General features: G+C 51.9%; 1 protein-coding gene across 1 annotated transcript in view; it reads right to left on the bottom strand.

Annotated features, from left to right (window-relative positions):
• Positions 1-429: 429 nt before the first annotated feature.
• Positions 430-24,982, bottom strand: part of LOC145339678 (ras GTPase-activating-like protein IQGAP1) — a gene marked incomplete at its 3' end in the record, with an annotated part of 37,293 nt that continues 12,740 nt past the window's right edge. The window contains exons 4-14 of the mRNA XM_080184190.1: positions 24,072-24,149; positions 22,022-22,098; positions 19,302-19,369; positions 18,406-18,519; positions 14,683-14,870; positions 12,756-12,843; positions 10,282-10,445; positions 9,880-9,967; positions 5,289-5,452; positions 2,247-2,407; positions 430-554 (exon numbers count right to left, since the gene is read on the bottom strand). Coding sequence (XP_080040316.1) covers positions 430-554; positions 2,247-2,407; positions 5,289-5,452; positions 9,880-9,967; positions 10,282-10,445; positions 12,756-12,843; positions 14,683-14,870; positions 18,406-18,519; positions 19,302-19,369; positions 22,022-22,098; positions 24,072-24,149 — 1,315 coding nt within the window. The remainder of the gene's footprint in view (positions 555-2,246; positions 2,408-5,288; positions 5,453-9,879; positions 9,968-10,281; positions 10,446-12,755; positions 12,844-14,682; positions 14,871-18,405; positions 18,520-19,301; positions 19,370-22,021; positions 22,099-24,071; positions 24,150-24,982) is intronic.

The raw sequence follows: 24,982 nt of genomic DNA, 5'->3' as shown, positions 1-24,982 counted from the left end.
CCCTTAGCGTCCAAAGATGTGCAGGTTAGGGTGGATTGGCCGTGCTAAATTGTCCCTTAGCGTCCAAAGATGTGTAGGTTAGGGTGGATTGGCCATGCTAAATTGTCCCTTAGCGTCCAAAGATGTGCAGGTTAGGGGGGATTGGCCTTGCTAAATTGTCCCTTAGCGTCCAAAGATGTGCAGGTTAGGGTGGATTGGCCATGCTAAATTGTCCCTTAGTGTCCAAAGATGTGCAGGTTAGGGTGGATTGGCCATGCTAAATTGTCCCCTTAGTGTCCAAAGATGTGTAGGTTAGGGTGGATTGGCCATGCTAAATTGCCCCTCAGTGTACCCGAACAGGAGTGTGGCGACTAGGGGATTTTCACAGTAACTTCATTGCAGTGTTAACGTAAGCTTTACCTGTGACACAAATGAAAAAACTAAACTCACTGTCGTGTTCCTTTTCCACAGCAGAGTTCACATCGTGCACGCACATTTGCAGGTCGTTCCAGGACAGCACTGCCTCTCCGTTCCTGCGGGTCCGTTGCTTCAGTCCCGCCAGCTCGGTGAAGTACCTGCCAACGAGACGTCACCAGAACGTCACAAATCCCAAAACAGACCCAAAAATCTACTGGGGGACAAGGTAAGGGAAGGCTGGCTGCATTAAGCGGCCCCGCGGTGGCCAGGGCACAGCGGCCGCCTCATCCTCCCTCCTCAGAGAATGTCTCGGGCAGACAGCAGGCGAGCTACAACAAACCCCCACTGTTTTAAACCAGACTAACACTCTTTACTGCTCACCTGCCCCGGTTAGGGAGTCAAAATGGATTGTGTGCAAGTGCCGTGCCACTGACAGCCACGTAATTACCAGGGTAGGAGGGGGAAAACGTGAAGGATTTGAGCAGAGAAATGCCCATTGCAAATCACTTCCAAAACAGAAACAGACCATTCAGCCCCATGCTCCGTGCTGGTGTTTCTGCCCCAAACCCACTGCAGGAGCCGGTCCCACATTCTCCCCCCTGTGGGAGCCGGTCCCACATTCTTCCCCCACTGCCCCCCCGTGGGAGCGAGTCCCACATTCTTCCCCCACTGCCCCCCCGTGGGAGCGAGTCCCACATTCTTCCCCCACTGCCCCCCCGTGGGAGCGAGTCCCACATTCTCCCCCCGTGGGAGCGAGTCCCACATTCTCCCCCACTCCCCCCCATAGGAGCGAGTCCCACATTCTTCCCCCACTCCCCCCCGTGGGAGCGAGTCCCACATTCTTCCCCCACTGCCCCCCGTGGGAGCGAGTCCCACATTCTCCCCCCACTCCCCCCGTGGGAGCGAGTCCCCCCCGTGGGAGCGAGTCCCCACATTCTTCCCCCACTGCCCCCCCCGGGAGCGAGGTCCCACATTCTTCCCCACTGCCCCCCCCGTGGGGAGCGAGTCCCACATTCTCCCCCCCACTCCCCCCCATGGGAGCGAGTCCCACATCTCCCCCCACTCCCCCCGTGGGAGCGATCCCACATTCTCCCCCACTCCCCCCGTGGAGCGAGTCCCACATTCTCCCCCCACTCCCCCCATAGGAGCGAGTCCCACATTCTCCCCCCACTCCCCCCCCGTGGGAGCGAGTCCCACATTCTCCCCCCACTCCCCCCCATGGGAGCGAGTCCCACATTCTCCCCCACCCCCCCCCGGGAGCGAGTCCACTCTCCCCCCACTCCCCCACCGTGGGAGCGAGTCCCACATTCTCCCCCCACCTCCCCCCGTGGGAGCGAGCCCACATTCTCCCCACTCCCCCCGTGGGAGCGAGTCCCACATTCTCCCCCACTCCCCCCATGGGAGCGAGTCCCCACATTCTCCCCCCACTCCCCCCCCATGGGAGCGAGTCCCACATTCTCCCCCACTCCCCCCCCATGGGAGCGAGTCCCACATTCTTCCCCCACTCCCCCCCATAGGAGCGAGTCCCACATTCTCCCCCCACTCCCCCCCCCGTGGGAGCGAGTCCCACATTCTCCCCCCACTCCCCCCGTGGGAGCGAGTCCCACATTCTCCCCCCACTCCCCCCCCCGTGGGAGCGAGTCCCACATTCTCCCCCCACTCCCCCCCCGTGGGAGCGAGTCCCACATTCTCCCCCACTCCCCCCATGGGAGCGAGTCCCACATTCTCCCCCACTCCCCCCGTGGGAAGGGGTCCCACATTCTCCCCCGCAACTCCCCAGCCAGAGCGAGGTATTGCAGTGTTTATGTAAACTACTTGTGACCAATAATTATACTTTAAGTTGTGCTTACCGCTGCGCGCAGCAGTCCTGTACATCAGTCAGGCCTGTAGCCACACTGGTCATGTTCCTCCAGAAGGCACTGTAGTCTCCGGCTTCCAGTGCTCGGTCTATCAGTGCCACAGCCGAGAGCATCTCCACAGCAATGTACAGCTCCTCCTGGTGCAGCTCGCCCTGTGCAGAGGGAGCATTCAATCCCATCACACTCGGAGCCATTCAGCCCATCAGCTCTTTGAGAGAGCTAATCAATCGGTCCCACTCCTCCTCCCTCTCCCCAAAAGACCTCACCCTTCCTTTCTAACCCTGTAGCGTTCTCTTTTTTAGTTACTATTGGAACTGCATTCGAGGCCAAAACAATTGGAGTAGCACAGTGATTAGCATTGCTGCCTCACAGTGTCAGGGACCCAGGTTCAATTCCGACCTCGGATCACTGTCTGTGTGGAGGCTGCACATTCTCCCCATGTCTGCGTGGGTTTCCTCCAGCTGCTCCGGTTTCTTCCCACAGCCTGAAAGAAGTGCTGGTTAGGTGGATTGGCTGTGCTAAATTGCCCCTTAGTGTCAGGGAATTAGCAGGGTAAATATACGAGGTTACTGGGATAGGGCCTGGGTGGGGGTTGTGTCTAGTGCAGACTTGATGGGCCAAATGGCCACCTTCTGCACTGTAGGGATTCTATGATTTCATCAGGGAAACACAGGAGGATATGTGTTTACTTCAAAGCAACCTTTCTGGATGTATCACAGGTTAGTATGGCTCCTGCTCTGCCCAAGACCGCAAGGAACTACAAAAGATTGTGAATGTAGCCCAACCCATCACGCAAACTCGCCTCCCGTCCACTGACTCTGTCTACATTTCCCACTGCCTCGGGGAAAAGCAGCCGGTATAATCAAGGACCCCACACAATCCGGACATTCTCTCTTCCACCTTCTTCTGTTGGAATGAGGATACAAAAGTCTGAGGTCACGTACCAACCAACTCAAGGACAGCTGCTTCCCTGCTGCTGTCAGACTTTTGAATGGACCTACCTCACATTAAGTTGATCTTTCTCTACACCCTCGCTGTGACGGTACACTACATTCTGCACTCTCTCCTTTCCTTCTCCCCTCTGTTCTCTATGAATGGTATTCACTGCTGCCTCACAGCGCCAGGGACCCAGGTTCAATTCCAGCCTTGGGTTCACCGAATGTGTGGAGTTTGCACATTCTCCCCGTGTCTGCCTGGGCTTCCTCCGGGAGCCCCAGTTCCACCCACAGTCCAAAGATGTTCAGGTTAGGCGGATTGGCCATGCTAAATTGCCCCTTAGTGTCCAAGATGTGTGGGTTAGGGGGATTGGCCATGCTAAATTGTCCCTTAGTGTCCAAAGATGTGTGGGTTAGGGGGATTGGCCATGCTAAATTGTCCCTTAGTGTCCAAAGATGTGTGGGTTAGGGGGATTGGCCATGCTAAATTGCCCCTTAGTGTCCAAAGATGTTCAGGTTAGGCGGATTGGCCATGCTAAATTGTCCCTTAGTGTCCAAAGATGTTCAGGTTAGGTGGATTGACCATGCTAAATTGTCCCTTAGTGTCAGGGAACCAATTGGATAAATATATGAAGTTAAAGGGCAAGATCCTGGGTGGGATTGTGGTTGGTGCAGACTCAATGGGCCCAATGGCTTCCTTCTGCACTGTGGGAATTTTATGATATTCACTATAAGGCCTCAACATCCAACTAATGTTTGGTGTTCTCTACCTTCAAAGAGGAACAGCACAATGGTACCCCGAACCCGAACAGAGGACACCAGTAGCGGTCTAACCATGATTTCCAACACTAAAACAAACCGGTGTTCCGGGTTATCAGCATGTTCCTGTTTGGAGGATCTTGCTGTGTACAAATTGGTTGCTGTGCTTAGTCTTCAACAATACTACTTGCTTGGGTGATGGGACTCTGATAAAACCATGCGACTCTTCCACTCAGCAGAGCTAGTAAAAATGTGTGACCTGCAGCCACTAACACAGCACACCGCCCAGCACCAAGTGGTCACACAACAGCCAGCAGTCAACTCCCTCCGCCCCAGGGACCGCAGCGTTGAGACGTCAATTGTGTCAAGTGGGTTCTGCACTGTCAAACAACAAGCCTTATTTGTTGACCTCTGGTCCTCGCTGTCTCTGTTAAGGAAAAGCAACATTCACTCCCTCCACCACCGACGCACAGTGACAGCCGTGTGTACCGTCTACAAGATGCACCGCAGCGACTCGCCAAGGCTCATTCGACAGCACCTTCCAAACCCGCCAACTCTACCATTTAGAAGGACAAGGGGGTAGGGCAGCAGACACATGGGGAACACCCCCACCTGCAAGTTCCCCCTCCGAGCCACTCACCATCCCGATTTGGAAATATATCACCGTTCCTTCACTGTGGCTGGGGTCAAAATCCCAGAACTCCCTCCCTAACAGCGCTGTGGGTGTACCTACCCCACACACACAAGAACTGACTGATGTCCAATAACAATCCTGGAACTCCCTCCCTAACAGCACTGTGGGTGTACCTACCCCACACACGGGGACTGCAGCGGGTTCAAGATAGCGGTTCACCACCACCTTCTCAAGGGGCAATGCTGGAGTGTAGCCAGCGAAACCACCATCTTTAGGATGAATCGATAGGTTCCCGACAGCGAGGTTTTTTTTATTTTTCAAAGTTTGAAGTTTATTCATTAGTGTCACGAGTGTCACATCACACTGCAATGAAGTTACTGTGAAAATCCCTAGTCGCCACACTCCTGTTCGGGTTACACTGAGGGAGAATTTAGCACGGCCAATCCACCCTAACCAGCACGTCTTTCGGACTGTGGGAGGAAACCAGAGCAGCTGGAGGAAACCCACGCAGACACGGGGAGAACGTGCAGACTCCACACGGACAGTGAGCCGAGCCGGGAATCGAACCCGGGTCCCTGGCGCTGTGAGTCAGCAGTGCTAACCCACTGTGCTGTCCACGTTTGAGACTGACGAACAGGATTGTTTGTTAATCGCAGTGTGGTGATAGCTGGGTGACAGACGGACAGCCAGACTGCAGCCACTCACCTGTGGTTTCTGTTGCTGCAGAGCTGTCAGCTCCCTCTGGTAAAGCCCGGCTGCGAACGGGTAGACCTCTGGCAGCTTGGCGCTGGGGTTCGCCAGCTCCTTCACCGTCTGGCCAGGGATGCCCTTACGCACGGCCTCATTAATCCGCGACACGGCCTGCATCACTGCACGCAAACACACACAGGTTAAAACGCTGGGACGATAATACAGTGTGGGGAGTTGGGGTGGGGGGAGAGGTGGGGAGGGACAAGTGGCGCATTTCTGGGGCGAGCGGCACGGACTCACAACGTGGCAGTCTGCCCTGCTCTGCCTGCGGTGAGGTTCATGCAACTCGACACAGGGCAGCTGACAACCCAAGACTGCCATGCTCACGGGTTTACCCAGCCTCCAGTGGGAGGGGGGGTCACCCTTTGAAAGGCGGGGGAAACCACTTTCAGAAGGTTTTCATCATTCCACATCTGGACAGCAGACATCAGCACAGCGCTGACGCCCCCCCACACACACTACCCACAAATCGGCCCATTGAGTCTGCACCAGTCACAATCCCACCCAGGCCCTATTCGAGTAACACCATGCATTTATCCTGTTGATTCCCCTGACACTAAGGAGCAATTTAGCAATAGCCAATCCACCCTAACCTGCACATCTTTGGACACGAAGGGACAATTTAGCATGGCCAATCCACCCTAACCTGCACATCTTTTGGACACGAAGGGGCAATTTAGCATGGCCAATCCACCCTAACCTACACACCTTTGGACACTAAGGGGCAATTTAGCATGGCCAATCCACCCTAACCTGCACATCTTTGGATACTAAGGGGCAATTTAGCACGGCCAATCCACCCTAACCTACACATCTTTGGATACTAAGGGGCAATTCAGCACGGCCAATCCACCCTAACCTACACATCTTTGGATACTAAGGGACAATTTAGCATGGCCAATATACCTAATGTGGGAGCAACAGGAGGAAATCCATGCAGACATGGGGAGAACTCAACACGGACAGTGGAGTTCCGAAGCCGGAATTGGACGCAGGTCCCTGGCAACGTGAGGCAGAGGTGCTAACCCATTGTGCCACCTGTCATGCTACTTTGTAAAAAGACGTGACTGGTGTTGCCCAGCTGATTTTGGAAAGATGTAAGGAATGTGAAGAAAGGGCCAGCGAGAAGGATAAAACATTGTGTGGTCTCCTTAAAAGCTGGCGTTTTGTTTCAGTGCTTGGAGGTTTAGAATGCAAAGTACATACAGGATATAAACTGAAACATTTGTATATAAGAACAACTATAAGGAGAGGTGGACAAACTAGGGCTGCTTTCTCTGGAGCGGCGGAAGCTGAGGGGAGACCTAATAGAAGTCAATAAAATTGAGAGGCATCGATATGGGTTGACAGTCAGAATCTATTCCCCCCAGAATTGAAACGTCTACTACAGGGCACGTACTTAAGGTGAGAGGGGAGAAGTTCAAAGAAGGGGCAAGACTTTTTTTAAATTTATTAGTGTCACAAGTAGGCTTACATTAACACGGCACTGAAGTTACTGTGAAAATATCCTAGTCGCCACATTCCAGCGCCTGTTCAGGTACACCGAGGGAGAGTTTAGCACCTAACCAGCACATCTTTCGGACTGTGGGGGGAGCACCCGGAGGAAACCCACGCAGACACAGGGAGAACGTACAAACTCCACACAGGCTCCCAAGCAGGGAATCAAACCCAGGTCCCTGGCGCTGTGAGGCAGCAGTGCTAACCCACTGTGCCACTGTTACGATGCAGAGGTCAGACTGCTTTATCTTGCTTTGTAATCTGTTAAGTGTTTTGGGAAGGTTCTTCATTCACGTTTACAGGCTCATTAACAGAAATACCCATCACTCGCTTTAAGCGAATAATGAACAAGTTATTTATTTAACCAACCGGGAACTTTAACTAAACAACGAACACATCGATTAGGGTAAGATACTACTGGAATGCTGTTCAAATAAATACAAGGATCATTCATTATTAAGAGATAATAACACTAACTTAGGCACTCTCAAAAACATGTAGACAGGTTTGTGGCTTTGGAAAAACCTTTGGAGTTCTTTTGTCGATGGTGGTAAACACACCCTGATTTGGTAACCTTCATAGGGAGAGATCACTTAAGAGATATTTTAAGCCGTCAGGGAACCGCTCTTGCCCTCTCTAGGTGTAGAGAGGTGGCAGCTCTTCACTTCTCCTCCACTGAACTGGAGGCAAGCAGCTGTGTTGCTAATTTTATATTCCTGATAGCCCATCCATTTTGCTATGCCAGGGTTGGTCTGATAGTGTCAACAAATTCAAGTTTGTTAGGCTTCTGATAGCTGAGTTCCTTCTTTAAACTGATAGGCTATCAATGCAACTGCCTGCAGAGCCTGTTACCAAAGCAATCCTGATGCTTGTTCCGAGATACAATTGTTGCAGTCTGTGTACCCTGTAGTTTAAACATCCAAGCACTTAATGCAAAACTAGCTTTTAGACCGACCACACACACTTTTTTCCCCCTCTAGCAGTTTTTTCTTAAAACCGTTCTTTGACACCTTTACAAACTCAACTTCACAATAGCCACCCAAATTTTTTTTTTTGAAAACAGAGTGTGGTCTGGAACACGCTGGCAAGGATGGTGGTAGAGGCAGATACGATAGAGGCGTTTAGATGGCTTTTTGATAAGCACGTGAATGTGCAAGGAATAGAGGGATATGGACCATGCCTGGCACCACATCGTGGGCTGAAGGGCCTGATCCTGCGCTCTGCTGTGCTACATTCTAAATGCTAGTCTGGCCTTCGTTGTAAAGTTGTTCGATTTTGTCAGGCACAGCGGAAACAGTTAACTTAGCTCAGCTGTGGTCAGAAAGAGGAATACATTCAGAGCTGCCCGCAGAAACTATATTTCAGCGAGACAGGATGGCGAATCAATGGGACGGACTCCCGGGGGAGACGGAGGGAAGCATCTAGTATTGATCCCAACGCTAATTAAATCGATTTCTTCCAGCAAGTGACTCCTTGGGATTGAACCGAAGAGTCGTTCGAGACTCGTGGGGACTGCAACGCGCTCTCGGCGAATTTGGGCCTTCGGTTTGCAAAGTTCTCCACCCCGCGGGAGACTTGCTTTCACCCTCGTGTCTGGGTCCACTGCCCGTTCACTGATGATTTAAGAGACGGCACAGCCAAACCGCACACAGCAAGATCCCAGGAGCAGCAATGAGCCGATGGCTCGGCAGGGCAGAACAGAAGCACCATGGGGGCGGGGAAGACAGGTGTTGTTGAAGCTTTTCACCTTGTACTCATCAGGACCAAATTTAGAGGGAACAACAATTTATACTTTGTGAGGAGTGAGTGCTGATCGATCGGCAAGAGGAATCTGATTGTTAAGAGACATTACCGTGGAAAATGCACCAGCCAACTGATGACTACCAGCTAACTGTCAACTCAATGACCATATCGCGGATGTTAACATATTGATGGCAGGATAAATGTTGGTCCAGAACAGACAGAACTCATAGAACCATAGAATCCAAACAGTGCAGAAAGAGGCCACTCAGCCCAGCGAGTCTACACCGACTCTCCAAGCATCTTATCCAGGCTACACATCTTTGGACACTAAGGGACAATTTAGCATGGCCAATCCACCCTAACCTACACATCTTTGGACACTAAGGGACAATTTTTTTTTGTTTGTTTTGATTCCAATTCAATCAAATCAAATCCAATTCAGAGTCTCAACAAGTTGAGGCATTCCCAATCCAAGCTGACAAGACAGAGCTCTCACCTCCTGTCTTGGGCTTGATCTACACGATCCAAGCTGATTGGAGTAGGCATAGCTCCTTCCCCAACACTTGATCTCACTTGCATCTTAGCCAAAAGGCCAAGACGCCACGATTTAGCATGGCCAACCCACATAACCTGCACATCTTTGGACGCTAAGGGACAATTTAGCATGGCCAATCCCCCTAACCTACACATCTTTGGACTCCCCTGCTTTTCTTCCAATGGGAGGCCTTTTACATCCATGAGCTCTCACCTCCTGTCTTGGGTTTGATCTACATGATCCAAGCTGATTGGAGTAGGCATAGCTCCTTCTCCAAGACTTGATCTCACTTGCATCTTAGCCAAAAGGCCGAGATGCCACAATTTAGCACGGCCAATCCACCTAACCTACACATCTTTGGACACTAAGGGACAATTTAGCGTGGCCAATCCACCCTAACCTACACATCTTTGGACACTAAGGGGCAATTTAGCACGGCCAATCCACCCTAACCTACACATCTTTGGACACTAAGGGACAATTTAGCACGGCCAATCCACCCTAACCTACACATCTTTGGACTCCCCTGCTTTTCTTCCAATGGGAGGCCTTTTACATCCATGGACAGGGCCTCAATCTCAAGTTTCTCCTGAAAGACTGCATCAACTGACAGTGCAGCGGCCCCTCAGTGCCGCGGCTGGTGTGCCGTCCTACAATGTGTTCAAGGCTCCAGCGTGGGTCCCGAGATTACCAAACCGCGTGGCCCTGAGGCGGGAGCGCGCTACCACTGACCCCGCGGTCAAACCAGAAAACACCAGGGCTGCTACTCACTGCACAGGTGGACGCTGGCGTTCTCATTGGCTGCATCCACGGCTGCCTGGAGCTCCTCCTTCTCGAGCGGGTCCATCATCCCCAGCTCCTGAGGGCAAAACAGCAACATGAACCATTAACAAGCACGAAGGGCCTTCCGAGTTTTAAAAACGAAAAGCACTGGAAACCGCGAACATGAGATTGGAGGGGGGAGGCAAGAACCTGGGGATGGCGGTGCAGGTGGGGAAGTGCCATTTTAACCCCACGGGGCCCTATTTTACTAACAATTCTACTATGCAGTTTCTAAAGAAGCACTACACACACAGACACAACAGGGCTAACCCACTGTACCACCCATACATGTTATTCTCACACACACACCTAACTGTACACAGGAGGTGAGTAAAATACAGCCAGTAATACCAGTGATTTCTGCTCTCGGTCGACGAGGAGCTGTTCCATGTACCATTCCGTGTTCTCCCGGTTAACCTCACGAAGGCCCAAAGCCTGGCTCTGCAGCGCCGAGTACAGAGCCTGCACATCTCTCCTCTCCAACGCCTCGTCCACATACTCCAGGGCAGCGTGCACTGCGGGGGGGGGGGGGGGGGGGGGGGAAGGGGTGCAGAAAGACAGGAGTTACAAGGGGATAATGCAGCAGGGGCCAGTCCAACAGAACGCACGGGTCCATTCACGAGGGCACAGTGCTGCTGCCACCTCTCTGCGCCAGGGATCCGGATTTGATTCCCAGCCTCGGGTCACTGTCTGTGCGCAGTCTGCACGTTCTCGCACCGTGTCTGCGTGGGTTTCCTCCGGGTGCTCCAGTTTCCTCCCACACTCCAAAAGGTGTACAGGTTAGGGCGGATTGGCCGTGCTAAATTGTCCCTTAGTGTCCAAAGATGTGTAGGTTAGGTGGACTGGCCATGCTAAATTGATCCTAGTGCCAGGGGGTTAGCAGAGTAAATATGTGCGGTGGTGGGAGTAGAGCCTGGGTGGGATTGTGGCTGCAGATTTGATGGGCCGAATGGCCTCCTTCTGCAATGGATTGGTTTGATAATTCAGTAGAAATTAGGCACACTAGTTTAGGTGGATTGGCCATGCTTAATTGCCCCTTAGCGTCCAAAGATGTGCAGGTTAGGTGGACTGGCCGTGCTAAATTGCTCCCTTAGTGTACCCGAACGGGCGCCGGACTGTGGCAACTAGAGGGATTTTCACAGTAACGTCACTGCAGCGTTAATGTAAGTCTACTTGTGACACTAATAAATAACCATTAAACTAACTAAAACTTGTTAAAAAGTGAAACTAAAACTCAACTGCAGAAATATAAATTAAATTTAAAGCTATAGCTTATGCCCAACAGGCACACCCATGCGTGCACGCGTACCCACCACACGCACAAACGCAACTACAAATGTGCCGCACAGCAGCTGAGTGGTTAGCACTGCTGCTTCACAGCTCCAGGGACCTGGGTTCGATTCCCGGCTCGGGGTCACTGTCTGTGCGGAGTCTGCACATTCTCCCCGTGTCTGCGTGTGTTTCCTCTGGGCGCTCCGGTTTCCTCCCACAGTCTGAAAGATGTGCAGGTTAAAATTGCCCCTTAATGTCCCGAGGCGTGTAGGTTAGCGGGATTAGCAGGTAAAATATGAAGGGATGGGGGTAGGGTCTGAGTGGGATCGTGCCTCTTTCTGCACTGTAGGGATTCTACATTTAAAAAAACAATAACAAATTGATTTCTGAACAAGATTTATTGATGGAATTTATGGGAGTTGAACCTGTGTCCCCAGAGCATCACTGTGGGTCTCTAGGTTGCTCACTCATGACGTTACCGCTGTGACACGATCCATCTCCCCTGACTGGCTGTTCACCACATTGCAAATAAATCCCAAATCACAGCCCTATTGAGAGAACGAGGGAAGAGCCATTCTTGGAGTGGAGGGGTATCGGAGGGACGACTGTCTGTGTGCAGCACTTTCGCTGCCAGGCGCCCCTTGCAGGATCCACCACACCCCTCAACTCCCTCAATTATTTGCCCACACAACTCCCTGCGCAGAATCCAAGCTTCAGTTAACACTGCAACGTGAAAACCCCCCAGTCGCCACACTCCGGCGCCTGTTCGGGCTACGCTGACGGAGAATTTAGCACGGCCAATCCTCACCAGCACATCTGTGGGAGGAAACACATGCAGACGCGGGGAGAACGTGCAAACTCTGCACAGACAGCCACCCAAGCCGGGGATCTAACCCGGGTCCCTGGTGCCGTGAAGCAGCAGTGCTAACCACTGAGCCACCCACCCAGGCCCTATGCCCACATATTTAGTCTGCTAATCCCCTGGCACTAGAGTCAATTTCTGATGGTCAATCCACCTAATCTGCATGTCTTTGGATGCTAAGGGACAATTTAGCATGGCCAATCCACCCTAACCTACACGTCTTTGGACACTAAGGGACAATTTAGCATGGCCAATCCACCTAACCTGCACGTCTTTGGACACTAAGGGACAATCTAACATGGCCAATCCACCCTAACCCACACGTCTTTGGATACTAAGGCGCAACTTAGCATGGCCAATGCACCCCAACTTACACATCTTTCGGATTGTGGGAGGAAACCCACACAGACACGGGGAGAACGTGCAGACCCCACACAGACAGTGACCCGAGCTGGGGATCGAACCCGGGTCCCTGGTGCTGTGATGCAGCAGTGCTGACCCACTGTGTGCCACCTGCTGGCATCCACCCGATCCTGGGGGGTGGGGTGGGCGGGGGAGGCAGGTGGAATCCAGTGAGTTCGATTAAAATGATCCGCCACCATTTCAGGTGACTTATTTCTCCAAACTGCAGCAGGCTCCACCCTGGCCGTCCAGGCGTTGAGGCGGGTGTCCTTCCATACTCCATCCTTACCGTTGACCTTATTCACGTTGCCCTGAATTTCGGCTTGAGTCAAGAGTTCCTCGTACGCGTCTTTCCCCTCGGAGACCTCCGGCTTGTACTGCAGAACAAACAAAGCCAATTCATCATCTCACCTCAGGGTGAGCTCAGATCTTCACAGCACAGGATGAATAAAGCGCACAAATATGCAGGAGTAGAGGAGGGGGTGCGGGGGGCAAGAACAGCAAGAAAGAGCGACTGAACGTGACAGCAATTTGTCTACTTCACTGTGCATCAGCATTATAGCCTTTTGAGTAAACACGTCAAACAAAACGAGGTGTCTGTGGGGCGGCATAGTGGGTTAGCGCTGCTCTCTCACAGAGCGAGGGACCCGTGTTCGATTCCCGGCTTGGGTCATTGTCTTGCGGAGTCTACACATTCTCCCCATGTCTGCGTGGGTTTCTTTCAGATTCTTTGGTTTCCTGCCACAGTTTGAAAGATGTGCAGGTTAGGGTGGATTGGCCATGTTAAATTGCCCCTTAGTGTCCAAAGATGGGCATTGGTGAGGCCGCAGCTGGAGTACTGTGTGCAGTTTTGGGCGCCGCGCTTACGCAAGGATATTTTGGCCTTGGAGGGAGTGCAGAGGAGGTTTACTAGGCTGATACCGGAGTTGAGGGGGTTGAGCTATGAGGAGAGGCTGAATAAACTAGGCTTGTACTCGTTAGAGTTTAGAAGAATGAGGGGAGATCTCATTGCGACGTATAAGATGATGAATGGGATGGATAGGATAGAGGTGGAGAGACTCTTCCCGCTCAGAAAGGACAGTAGGACTAGAGGGCACAGCCTCAAGATAAAGGGGGGGGCGGTTTAGAACGGAGTTGAGGAGGAACTTCTTCACTCAAAGGGTGGTGAATCTCTGGAATTCTCTGCCCATTGAAGTGGTGGAGGCTGCCTCGCTAAATATTTTTAAGACGCGGGTTGATGGGTTTTTGATAAGCGAGGGGATTAAGGGTTATGGGGAGAGGGCGGGAATGTGGAACTGAGCCACGACAGATCAGCCATGATCTTATTGAATGGCGGGGCAGGCTCAAAGGGCTAGATGGCCTACTCCTGCTCCTATTTCTTATGATTGGCCATGCTAAATTGCCCCTTAGTGTCTAAAGATGTGCAGGTTAGGGTGGATTGGCCATGCTAAATTGCCCCTTAGTGTCCAAAGATGTGCAGGTTAGGGTGGATTGGCCATGCTAAATTGTCCCTTAGTGTCTAAAGATGTGCAGGTTAGGGTGGATTGGCCACGCTAAATTGACCGTAGTGCCAGGGAATTAGCAGGGTAAATATGTGAGGTTGCGGGAATAAGGCCTTGGTGGTACTGTGGTTGATGCAGACTCAATGGGTCGAATGGCCTCCTTCTGAACAGTATGGATTCTGTAATTCAGTGGAAATTAGACACACCAGTTAAGGGGATTAACTATGCCAAATTGTCCCTTAGTGTCCAAAGATGTGTAGGTTAGGGTGGATTGACAATGCTAAATTACCCCTTAGTGTCAGGTAGATTAGCAGGATAAATACGTGAGGTTACGAGGATAGGGCCTGGACGGGATTGTGTTTGGGTGTAGACTCAATGGGCCGAATGGCCTCCTTCTGCACTGTGGGGATTCTGTGATCAGAAGGAAGCCAGGTTGGAAACAATTCCAAGTGGCAGCTCGCTCCCTCCAGCGGTTAACAGCAACAGGGCTCACAGAGCAGGACGAGGAGAGGGTGAAGTGACGTGAAGGGCGTCTCCTGCCTTAGCGGGCACTGCTCTCCCGCTGGTTGGTGGCAGGGGTATGGAAGACTTGCAAGTCAAAAGAAGCAAAGAGAGGGAGGGGAGAGATCTGAAAGGCAAGGGAAAGAAACAAAGGGAGGAAGAGCCGGCAGGACGCAGGAGAAGAGTGGCACAGTTTGGTTGAGGGTTGCTCACCGCTTCGGCTCGGTTCCTGGCGTTGGCTGCCTTCTCTCTCTTGGCTTGGTACAGCACCTCCTGGTAAACCAGAGCCAGGCCGTTGAGGAGGTTCACCAGCATGGCGTTGGGGTTGTTCAGGGCCTGCATGGTCAGCTCGGCCTGGCCTCGCTCGATCGCCTCGTTGATGGCGATCACCGCAGCGTGCACTGGGAGGAGAGAGGAGAAAGCAAGTGGCTCAATCGGCTCAGGCCAACGGGACCCGCGCACACAGCGGCCGGCCAGGTCAGCGCACAGGAACATGAAACACAGGGGTCATCACCCTGCCACGCGGGAGCCATACCAAGCTGTGATACACCCAGAAAGAATGCAATCTCCACGTTCTTGGAGTACAAGAAGGTGCACTTCTTTTGCAGGTGCCCCATAGAAAGCATTCTTTCTGGTTGTATCACAGCTTGGTCTGGGCTCCTGCTCTGCCCAAGATCACAAGGAACTACAAAACGTCGTGAATGTAGCCCAGTCCCATCACACAAAGCAGCCTCCCATCCATCGACTCCGTCTACACTTCCTGCTGCCTCGGGGAAAAGCAGCCGGCATAATCAAGGACCCCCCCCCCCCCACACACCCCGGACATTCTCTCTTCCTTTGGGAACAAGATACAAAAGTCTGAGGTCCCGTACCGACCGACTCAAGAACAGCTTCTTCCCTGCTGCTGTCAGTCTTTTGAATGGACCTACCTCGCATTAAGTTGATCTTTCTCTACACCCTCGCTGTGACTGTAACACTACATTCTGCACCCTCTCCTTTCCTTCTCTATGAACGGTATGCTTTGTCCGTATAGCGCACAAGAAACAAAACTTTTCACCGTATCCCAGTACATGTGACAATAATAAATCAAGTTATTTTTGAATTGATTTATTATTGTCACATGTATTGGGGTACAGCAGAAAGTATTGTTTCTTGCGCGCTGTACAGACAAAGCATACCATTCATAGAGAAAGAAAGGAGAGGGTGCAGAATGTAGGCAGAGTTTGGTGAAAGATCAGCTTAATGCGAGGTAAGTCCATTCAAAAGTCTGACAGCAGCAGGGAAGAAGCTGTTCTTGAGTCGGTCGGTACGGGACCTCAGACTTTTGTATCTTTTTCCTGACGGAAGAAATTGGAAGAGAGAATGTCCGGGGTGCGTGGCGGGGGGGTCCTTGACTATGCTGTTATGTCAGTGGAAATCTGCACACCCAGTTGGGATTGCGTTCAGCTGGGAACAAACCCACCCTTCCTGGAACAAGCTACATGACTCCCTGCGCTGTACCCCCCAACAGGACTAGAGGGGAAAGGGTGCACTGTAACCCCCCCAACAGGACTAGAGGGGAAAGGGTGCACTGTAACCCCCCCAGCAGGACTAGAGGGGAAAGGGTGCACTGTAACCCCCCCAGCAGGACTAGAGGGGAAAGGGTGCACTGTACCCCCCAACAGGACTAGAGGGGAAAGGGTGCACTGTAACCCCCCCAACAGGACTAGAGGGGAAAGGGTGCACTGTAACCCCCCCAACAGGACTAGAGGGGAAAGGGTGCACTGATTTTCAGAGGAGCAGTGGGGGAAGTTCCAGCGTTTTAAGTCAATAACACAAGTACTGCGGCACTAGTTGGGATCAATGAGAATCCATCTCCTAGAAGCAGGCTTTAGGCAATTAGTGTCACAAAGTAGGTGAAAGTGGTTCCAGTAATTTGTGACAAGCTCCTGTGTAAAATAAACGTCAGGCGCGGAAGATCGATGGCTGCTGCCAGCTTAGAATCCTATTATAGCCTTAGCTGCCTCTCAGAGGCTTGGATTAATTTTAAACTTGTGGGAGTGGCGTTGGTTAGCTACGACGGGGCAAGTCTCACAGGGTCCAGCAGCGGCAGGAGAGCTGTGGTCTCCCTGGGCAGAGCCAGCGTGCCAAGAACAAGGAACAGTCCAGGAACAGGCCCCTACGGCCCTCCGTAATCTGGACGGCTGTAAATTGGGAGAGGTGTGTGTGCGTAGGGGGACCTGGGTGCCCTCTCGTGCACCAGTCGCTGAAGGTAAGCGTACGGGTGCAGCAGGCGGTAAAGGCAGCAAATGGTATGGCAGCATCTGTAAGGAGAGAAAAGAGATGACGTTTCGGGTCCAGTTGACCCTTTGTCAAAGCTTTGGCAAAGAGTCATCTAGACTCGAAACATCAGCTCTTTTCTCTACTTACAGATGCTGCCAGACCTGCTGAGATTTTCCCCAGCATTTTCTCTTTTGGTTTCAGATTCCAGCATCCAGAGTAATTTGGTTTTATTAAGGTATGTTGTTGACAATCATTCTGAGAGGTTTCGAGTACAGGAGCAGGGATGTGTTGCTGCAGTTACGATGTGGAGATGCCGGCGTTGGACTGGGGCAAACGCAGTAAGAAGTCTGACAACACCAGGTTTAAGTCCGACCGATTTATTTGATAGTAAGCTCGCAAGGGTTTGCCCCTTTGTCAGGTGAATGGAGAGTCGGACGCCTGAGGCCAGAACTCAGTTGGACTTAGGTCTAAGTAGGTCTAAGTTGGACTTAGACCTGGTGTTATCAGACTTCTTGCTGTTGCAATTATACAGGGGCCTTGGTGAGGCCACACCTAGAGTATTGTGTGTAGTTTTGGGTCTCCTTTTCTGAGGAAGGATGTTCTTGCTCTCGAGAGAGTGCAGCAAAGGGTTTATCGTGCTGATTCCGGGGACTGATGTAGGAGGAGGGGTTGACTAGGTCAGGATTGTTTTCGCTGGAGTTCAGAGAGGGGAGACTTATAAAATTCTAACAGGGCTAGGCAGGGTAGATGCAGTGAGGATGTTCCTGATGGTGGGGGAGTCCAGAGCCAGGAGACACAGTCTGAAGATACGGTGTAGGCCATTTAGGATGGAGATGAGGAGACATTTCTTCACCCAAAATGTGGTGAGCTTGTGGAATCCATTCCCACAGGAAGTAGTTGATGCCAAAACCTCGAATGTATTCAAGAGGCGGCTGGATATCGCACTTGGGGCGAACGGGGATCAAAGGTTATGGGGCAGAAAGCAGGATTAGGCTATTGAGTTGGACGATCAGCCATGATCGTAATGAACGGTGGAGCAGGCTCGAAGGGCCGAATGGCCATCTCTTGCCTCTATCTTCCATGTAAGCCTGCCTAAATTAAAACTGTACACACTTAGAGCCTATATCCTTCCATTCCTATCCTATTCACGTATTTGTCTAATTGTCCCTTAAATGTCGCTACCATACCTGCTCCCACCCCCTCCCCGGGCAGCGAGTTCCAGATGCTCACCAACCTCTGTGTAAACAAAAACTCGCCTCGCACATCTCCTCTAAACATTTCCCCACCCACCTTTTACAGATTATAAGGAGAGGGGGTTTATTCGCAGGGGAGGCGGGGGGAGTGGAATCAAGCTCCACTTTACAACAGATGTACCTACACCACACGGACTGCAGCGGGTTCAAGCAGGCAGCTCACCATCGCCTTCTCAAGGAAACACTTTTCTTCCAATTTTTTTTTTGGAACTCTTTTTCTCCCCTCCCCAAAAAAAGGGCAAGGGTTATAAATATCTCAACCTCATCAGTGCATCGAGATTTAATTCAGTTATATAGCAAGTACGGAGAGTGAAGTGGGACGCTGCACCTGGGAGTCCTGCCTCCCTCCTCGCAGCTTTGGAAGGTTAATGGTTTACACACGGACCCTCGGCGCACAATCCACCCGACGCTAAGATCTTACCGGCCGCTTCGTCGACAGAAAGCTCGTTCGCCAGGATGCCGCCGATCTTACTGAAGGAAGGCATCTGAATCCCGTACTTCTCCAGCTCCCTTTTCATGTTATTGATCTCCTCCTCTGTAAGGGCGAAGTAACTGGAATTAGAACACATCACCCACTCGACACCGCCCGGGTTAAAGCAGCACCCCCCCCCCCCCTCCCCGGCCCTGCTTGTCGGGCACCGCCTGCGGCACCTTAACCAGTCACTGCCCCCTACCACCCCCCCCCCCCACCCCCCGACCCGGGTCATGCGCTGGTGACAGCGTTTGCGCTCAACCCGCAGGATAGCGAGCTCGCCCGGGCCCCACTTCTCAAAAACCGGGTGACAAAGTGGGGTTAGCTCTGCCGCCTCACAGCGCCAGGGACCCGGGTTCGATCGGCCGTGCTAAATTGCCCCTTAGCGTTAGGGGGTTAGCAGGGTAAATCCATGGGGTTACGGGAGTAGGGTCTGGGCGGGATAGCGGTCGGCGCAGACTCGATGGGCCCAATGGCCGCCTCCTGCACTGTCGGGACTCTATGAAACCCACGCAGGCACAGGGAGAACGTGCGGACTCCGCACAGGCGGTGACCCCCGAGCTGGAACCGGAGCACCCGGCGGCACAGTGGGTTAGCACCGCTGCCTCTCCCGAGCCGGGAATCGAACCCGGGTCCCTGGTGCTGTGAGGCAGCAGTGCCAACCCACTGTGCTACCGCGCTATGACAAGTTGGTCAGAATTAGCGGAGGCCACTACACCCCCAACTACACGCCGAGGAAAGGAACACTCTGGGTCAGACAGGTAAGCATCACGTCACACCATCCTCCCCTCCCCAACACCCCTGCCACCCCAAAACCACCCCCCCCCCCCCCCCCACCTCCTTACCTGTGAATTTCACCTTGCCGTACAGGTCCTGTATCTGTGGAGCCAGACCCAGTTTGAACAAGTAGAGGCTGCGAAAGAGGAGGCCGGAGCGGGGAGAAAAACAAAAAGGAAAACTCAAATCCCTGCAAACTATTTGCGCTCGCTTCACTGTGAGGCAAAGCAAGAACGAGGGGGTGGGGGGGTGAGGGAACGTCTGTGGCTCAGCTGAGGGTTGAGATCAGACACAGCAACTGATCTTTACACAATTTACAATTGAAGATTCTGCGCTGGTGCCAGCTCGAGTTAGAAACGATGCCAGTCGGAGACTCCAGGTTGAGAATTCCAATCCACACATTTTCATAGAATCCCCACAGTGCTGTTGGGTCCCATCGAGTCTGCACCGACCACAATCCCACCCAGGCCCCATCCCTGTAACCCCACATATTCCCTGCTAATTCCCCCAACACTAAAGAGACAATTTAGCATGGCCAATCCACCCTAACCTACACATCTTTGGGCACTAAGGGACAATTTAGCACGGCCAATCCACCCTAACCTACACATCTTTGGACACTAAGGGGAAATTTAGCACGGCCAATCCACCTAACCTGCACATCTTTGGGCACTAAGGGGCAATTTAGCATGGCCAATCCACCCTAACCTGCACATCTTTGGGCACTAAGGGGCAATTTAGCACGGCCAACCCACCTAGGGCAGCACGGTAGCACAGTGGGGTTAGCGCTGCTGCCTCACAGCTCCAGGGACCCAGGTTCGGTTCCCGGCTCGGGTCACTGTCTGTGTGGAGTTTGCACATTCTCCTCGTGTCTGTGTGGTTTTCCTCCGGGTGCTCCGGTTTCCTCCCACAGTACAAAGATGTGTGGATTAGGTTGTTTGGCCATGCTAAAAAATTGCCCCTTAGTGTCCTGGGATATGTAGGTTAGGGGGATTAGCGGGTAAATGTGTCGGGATATGGGGATAGGGCCTGGGTGGGATTGTGGTCGGTGCAGACTCAATGGACCGAACGGCCTGTTTCTGCACTGTAGGGTTCTATGTTCTGCATATCTTTGGACACTAAGGGGCAATTTAGCACGGCCAATCCACCCTAACCTACACATCTTTGGACACTAAGGGGCAATTTAGCAACGCCAATCCACCCTAACCTACACATCTTTGGACACTAAGGGACAAGTTAGCATGGCCAATCCACCCTAACCTGCACATCTTTGGGCACTAAGGGACAATTTAGCACGGCCAATCCACCCTAACCTACACATCTTTGGACACTAAGGGACAATTTAGCACGGCCAATCCACCCTAACCTACACATCTTTGGGCACTAAGGGACAATTTAGCATGGCCAATCCACCCTAACCTACACATCTTTGGACACTAAGGGACAATTTAGAATGGCCAATCCACCCTAACCTACACATCTTTGGACACTAAGGGACAATTTAGAATGGCCAATCAACGTAATCCATAAATCTTTGGAGCGTGGGAGGAAGCCGGAGCATCCAAAATTTTCGAAGGGCAGCCGACAGATCGGGAACACCACCATCTGCAAGTTCCCCTCCGAGCCACTCACCATTCTGACTTGGAAATATATTGGCCATTCCTTCGCAGTCAAAATCCTGGAATTCCCTCCCTAATGGCATTGTGTGTCAACCCACAGCACACGGACTGCAGCGATTCAAGAAGGCAGCTCGCCGCCACCTTCTCAAGGTGCAACTGGGGATGGGCAATAAATACTGGCCCAGCCAGCGACGCCCATGTCCCACAAACGAATAAAAAACATCACTGCCTCCCTGTCACGTGCGGTAACTGTCAAGTAACTGCTCCTCAGACCTGTACCCTTGAGAGTTCTCAATTCTTGCAGCCTAATTGCCTTCAGTTTAATTAAATTACTGACACACGCACACAGCCTGTACAAGGCAGCTAGATTACCGCAGTTGACCCAATACAGAGAGGGAGAGGGTGCAGAGATGCAGGGAGAGGGGCCAGGAAGGGGGGCAGGCAGAGAGGATGGGAGCTGTAGGGACGGAATGCCAGAGCTTAGGCACCCCCCTCCAGGCAGCTGGGGGCATGGCCTCCAATGGTGGAGCGATGGGAATCGGGGGACGCTCAAGAGGCCGGAATTGGAAGATCACAGAGGAGTCGGGAGGTCGAAGGGAGTTATAGAAACGGGGAGTGCTTTCTTGTAAGCTGCACCTCACCCGAGGCAGTGTGTGAAACACCAGAGGACACTCAGTAGCGCGAACGGAAAGAGGGGAATCTTACTGAAAGGATTTCTTTACTAGGATGCTACCAGGACTTGGTGGTTTGAGTTATAAAGGAGAGGCTGGACAGACTGGGACTTTTTTCTCTCCCCTGGAGCGCAGGAGGCTTAGCGCTGATCTTAGGAACTCTGTAAAATAATGAGGGGCACAGGTAAGGTATATACTCAACATCTTTTCCCAAAGATAGGGGAGTCTAAAACTAGAGGGCAGAGATACAAAAGGGTCCAGAGGGGCAATTTTTTCACACAGAGGGTGATGAGTGTCTGGAACAAGCTGCCAGAGGCAGTAGTGGAGGCGGGTACAATTTTTTCTTTTAAAAAGCATTTAGACAGTCACATGGATAAGAAGGGTATAGAGGGTAAACGCAGGCAACTGGGACTAGCTTAGGGGGGGGCGATTTTAAACAAAAAGGAGCAGCATGGGCAAGTCGGGCCAAAGGGTCTGTTTCCATGCTGTAATCCGTACCTGAAAGCATGGATGCAATAAACAACACGGGGGATGTTCTTCTTGTCGTAGATATCTGTAGTTTCTGGGTGAAATATCTGGAAAGGAGAGGGGGAGTTAAAGTTAGCTTTGACAAGAAGTGCCACAGGTGAATACAGTCTTCGACTGCCACAAAACATCCCCAGAGCGTTCCACGCCTCTGAAGTACTCCTGTAGAGTAACAACAGCGGTAATGTAGGTAGCACACTGTGTATTTTAATGAAAACTGGCACTTGGAGATGTACAAATCCCAACATGATTTGCGTCATAGCGCTGTCTCCAGATGGAAAGCCAGGTGCTTCCCCAGCAGAAGTACAAAGTCAGCAATGATGGAAAACACATTTTGTCCTGGAATTCCCTCCCAGGCAGCATCCTCCCCACCAGGATTGCTGGCAGCTCTCCTCAGGAACGACTAGAGATGCACGATAAACACTGGGATAGCCGGTGATACCCACATCCCACGAGTTCACTAAGTAAACAAGGAGGGCAACCAGGGAGGGAGTTCCGGGATTGTTATTGGACATCAGTCAGTGTGTGGGGTAGGTACACCCACAGTGCTGTTAGGGATGGAATTCCGGGATTGTTATTGGACATCAGTCAGCCCCTGTGTCTGTGGGGTAGGTACACCCACAGCGCTGTTAGGGAGGGAGTTCCAGGATTGTTATTGGACATCAGTCAGTCCCCGTGTGTGGGGTAGGTACACCCACAGTGGTGTTAGGGATGGAATTCCGGGATTGTTATTGGACATCAGTCAGCCCCTGTGTCTGTGGGGTAGGTACACCCACAGTGCTGTTAGGGAGGGAGTTCCAGGATTTTGACCCCAGGGACAGTGAAGGAACGGCCGACATATTTCCAAGTCGGGATGGTGAGTGGCTCGGAGGGTGAACTTGCAGGTGGGGGTGTTCCCCATGTGTCTGCTACCGCACTCCCCCTCCCTTGTCCTTCTGGATGGTAGAAGTGGTGAGTTTGGAAGGTGCTGTGGAAGGAGCCTTGGTGAGTCACTGCGGTGCATCTTGTAGATGGTACACACAGCTGTCACTGTGCGTCGGTGGTGGAGAGAGTGAGTGTTTGTGGTTAGCGTGTCGATCGAGCAGGGCTGCTTTGTCCTGGATGGTGTCGGGCTTCCCGAGTGTTGTTGGAACCACACTCATCCAGGCAAGTGGAGAGTGTTGCATTACACTCCTGACTTGTCCCTTGTAGATGGTGGACAGGCTTTGTGGGAAATCAGGTGGTGAGTTACTCTCCGTAGGATTCCCAGTCTCTGACCTGCTCTGGTAACCACACTATTTATATGGCTCAGTCCAGTTCAGTTTCTGCTCAATGGTAACCCCCAGGATGTTGATAGTGGGGGGGATTCAGTGATGGTCAATAGTAACCCCCAGGATGTTGATAGTGGGGGGGATTCAACAATGGTATTGCCATTGCATGTCGAGGAGATATGTACCAACAAGATTTTCTTGTTGGAGATGCTCACCATCTGGCCCTCGTCTGTGGTGTGAAAGTTACTTGCCAGCAGTCAGCACAAGCCCGAACATCGTCTGGGCCTTTTTATATTTGGACATGGACTGCTTCAGTATCTGAGGAGCGGCGAATGGTTTGATTCGGTTTGTTAATGGTTTGGTTAATTTGCTGTCAGTTAGATAGATAAATAGTTAGGTGTTGACTGGAGAGTGTATGTCAGGGATTTATTTTGTATTTAACCAATAGGGGGTCGCTGAGGAGCAGGTTACACCACTTCTCACACGTTTTTTACAGATTATAGAGTGAGGTAGTCCTCTCTGGGGGTGGGGGGGTTTTGGTGTTAGTTCTCAGAGAGGGGGGATATCAATCTCCGTCTTTTAACACCCAGTCACTTTTGAAACATTTGCGTACATGTATTCAATGCCGAGAGATGATGAAGCTCTAACCACAACAGACTTTCCAAAGATTACAGAGAGAGAGACAGAGAAGGAGACTGAGAGAGAGAGAGAGAGAGAGAGAGAGAGAGAGAGAGAGAGAGAGAGGAGGAGAACAGAAGTGGCCTGGAACATACCGTTGGGAGGCCAATCTTGCCCACCGCGTTCAGCCAATGGTTGATATTGTCCGTGTGTCTGAAATTCAACCCGGTCGCCTGCACAGTAACACGGGGTGAGAAAAAAAATAATTAAACTCAGTGCGGGTGGCACCACCTGCAAGCAGTCCCTGCCTGAACCGAGGGCTCTGAACAAGGTGGCCTCAGATCGAATGAGGGGCCTACGTCGCCTTGAAGTTCCCCGGAATTGAAGACTGAAATACACCGATACTGTTACTAATCTGGTCACCACTCCCTCCTCTCATGTACACACCTGCCGTTGGTGGTTTGACCCGTGGGAACCTCCAGTAAGACTTAATGCTGAGGTCCACTTTCTGAGCAGGGACATAGAGATACACAGCACAGAAACAGGCCTTTCGGCCCGACCCCTTCATGCCGATGAGGTTTCCTGAAGTGAACTAGTCCCATTTGTCTGCATTTGGCCTTTAAACCTCTAAACCTTTCTCATCCACGTATCCGTCCATAGATCTGTGGGTAAACGTTCTCCAAGGCGGCCTTCACGACAGCGCAGAGTCGCTGAGCAGAGACTGAGTTCTGCACACATGAGGACGGCCTCACCCGGGATCTTGGGTTCATGTCACACTATCTGTGTGTCCCCCCACGACTTGCCTTGGCTTGCAACATCTCACTCACTGTCGTGTCTGGATACAATACACATCTCTTTAACCTATGCTTAATGCTCTCTCCACTCACATTGTCTGCACCTTTAAGACTTGAACAGCTGTAAAGACTCGCATTCGAATCAGTATTCTGTAAACTGAGTGTATGTCTTTATATGCCCTGCTTGTGATCAGAACTCCCCACTCACCTGACAAAGGGGCAAACCCTGAATTACTATCAAATAAACTTGTTGGACTTTAACCTGGTGTTGT

The sequence above is a fragment of the Carcharhinus amblyrhynchos genome, unplaced genomic scaffold, assembly GCF_965287045.1.
Source record: "Carcharhinus amblyrhynchos unplaced genomic scaffold, sCarAmb.v2.hapA scaffold_603, whole genome shotgun sequence".
NCBI lineage: Eukaryota > Metazoa > Chordata > Chondrichthyes > Carcharhiniformes > Carcharhinidae > Carcharhinus > Carcharhinus amblyrhynchos.
This window is presented reverse-complemented; position numbering and strand designations above follow the sequence as displayed.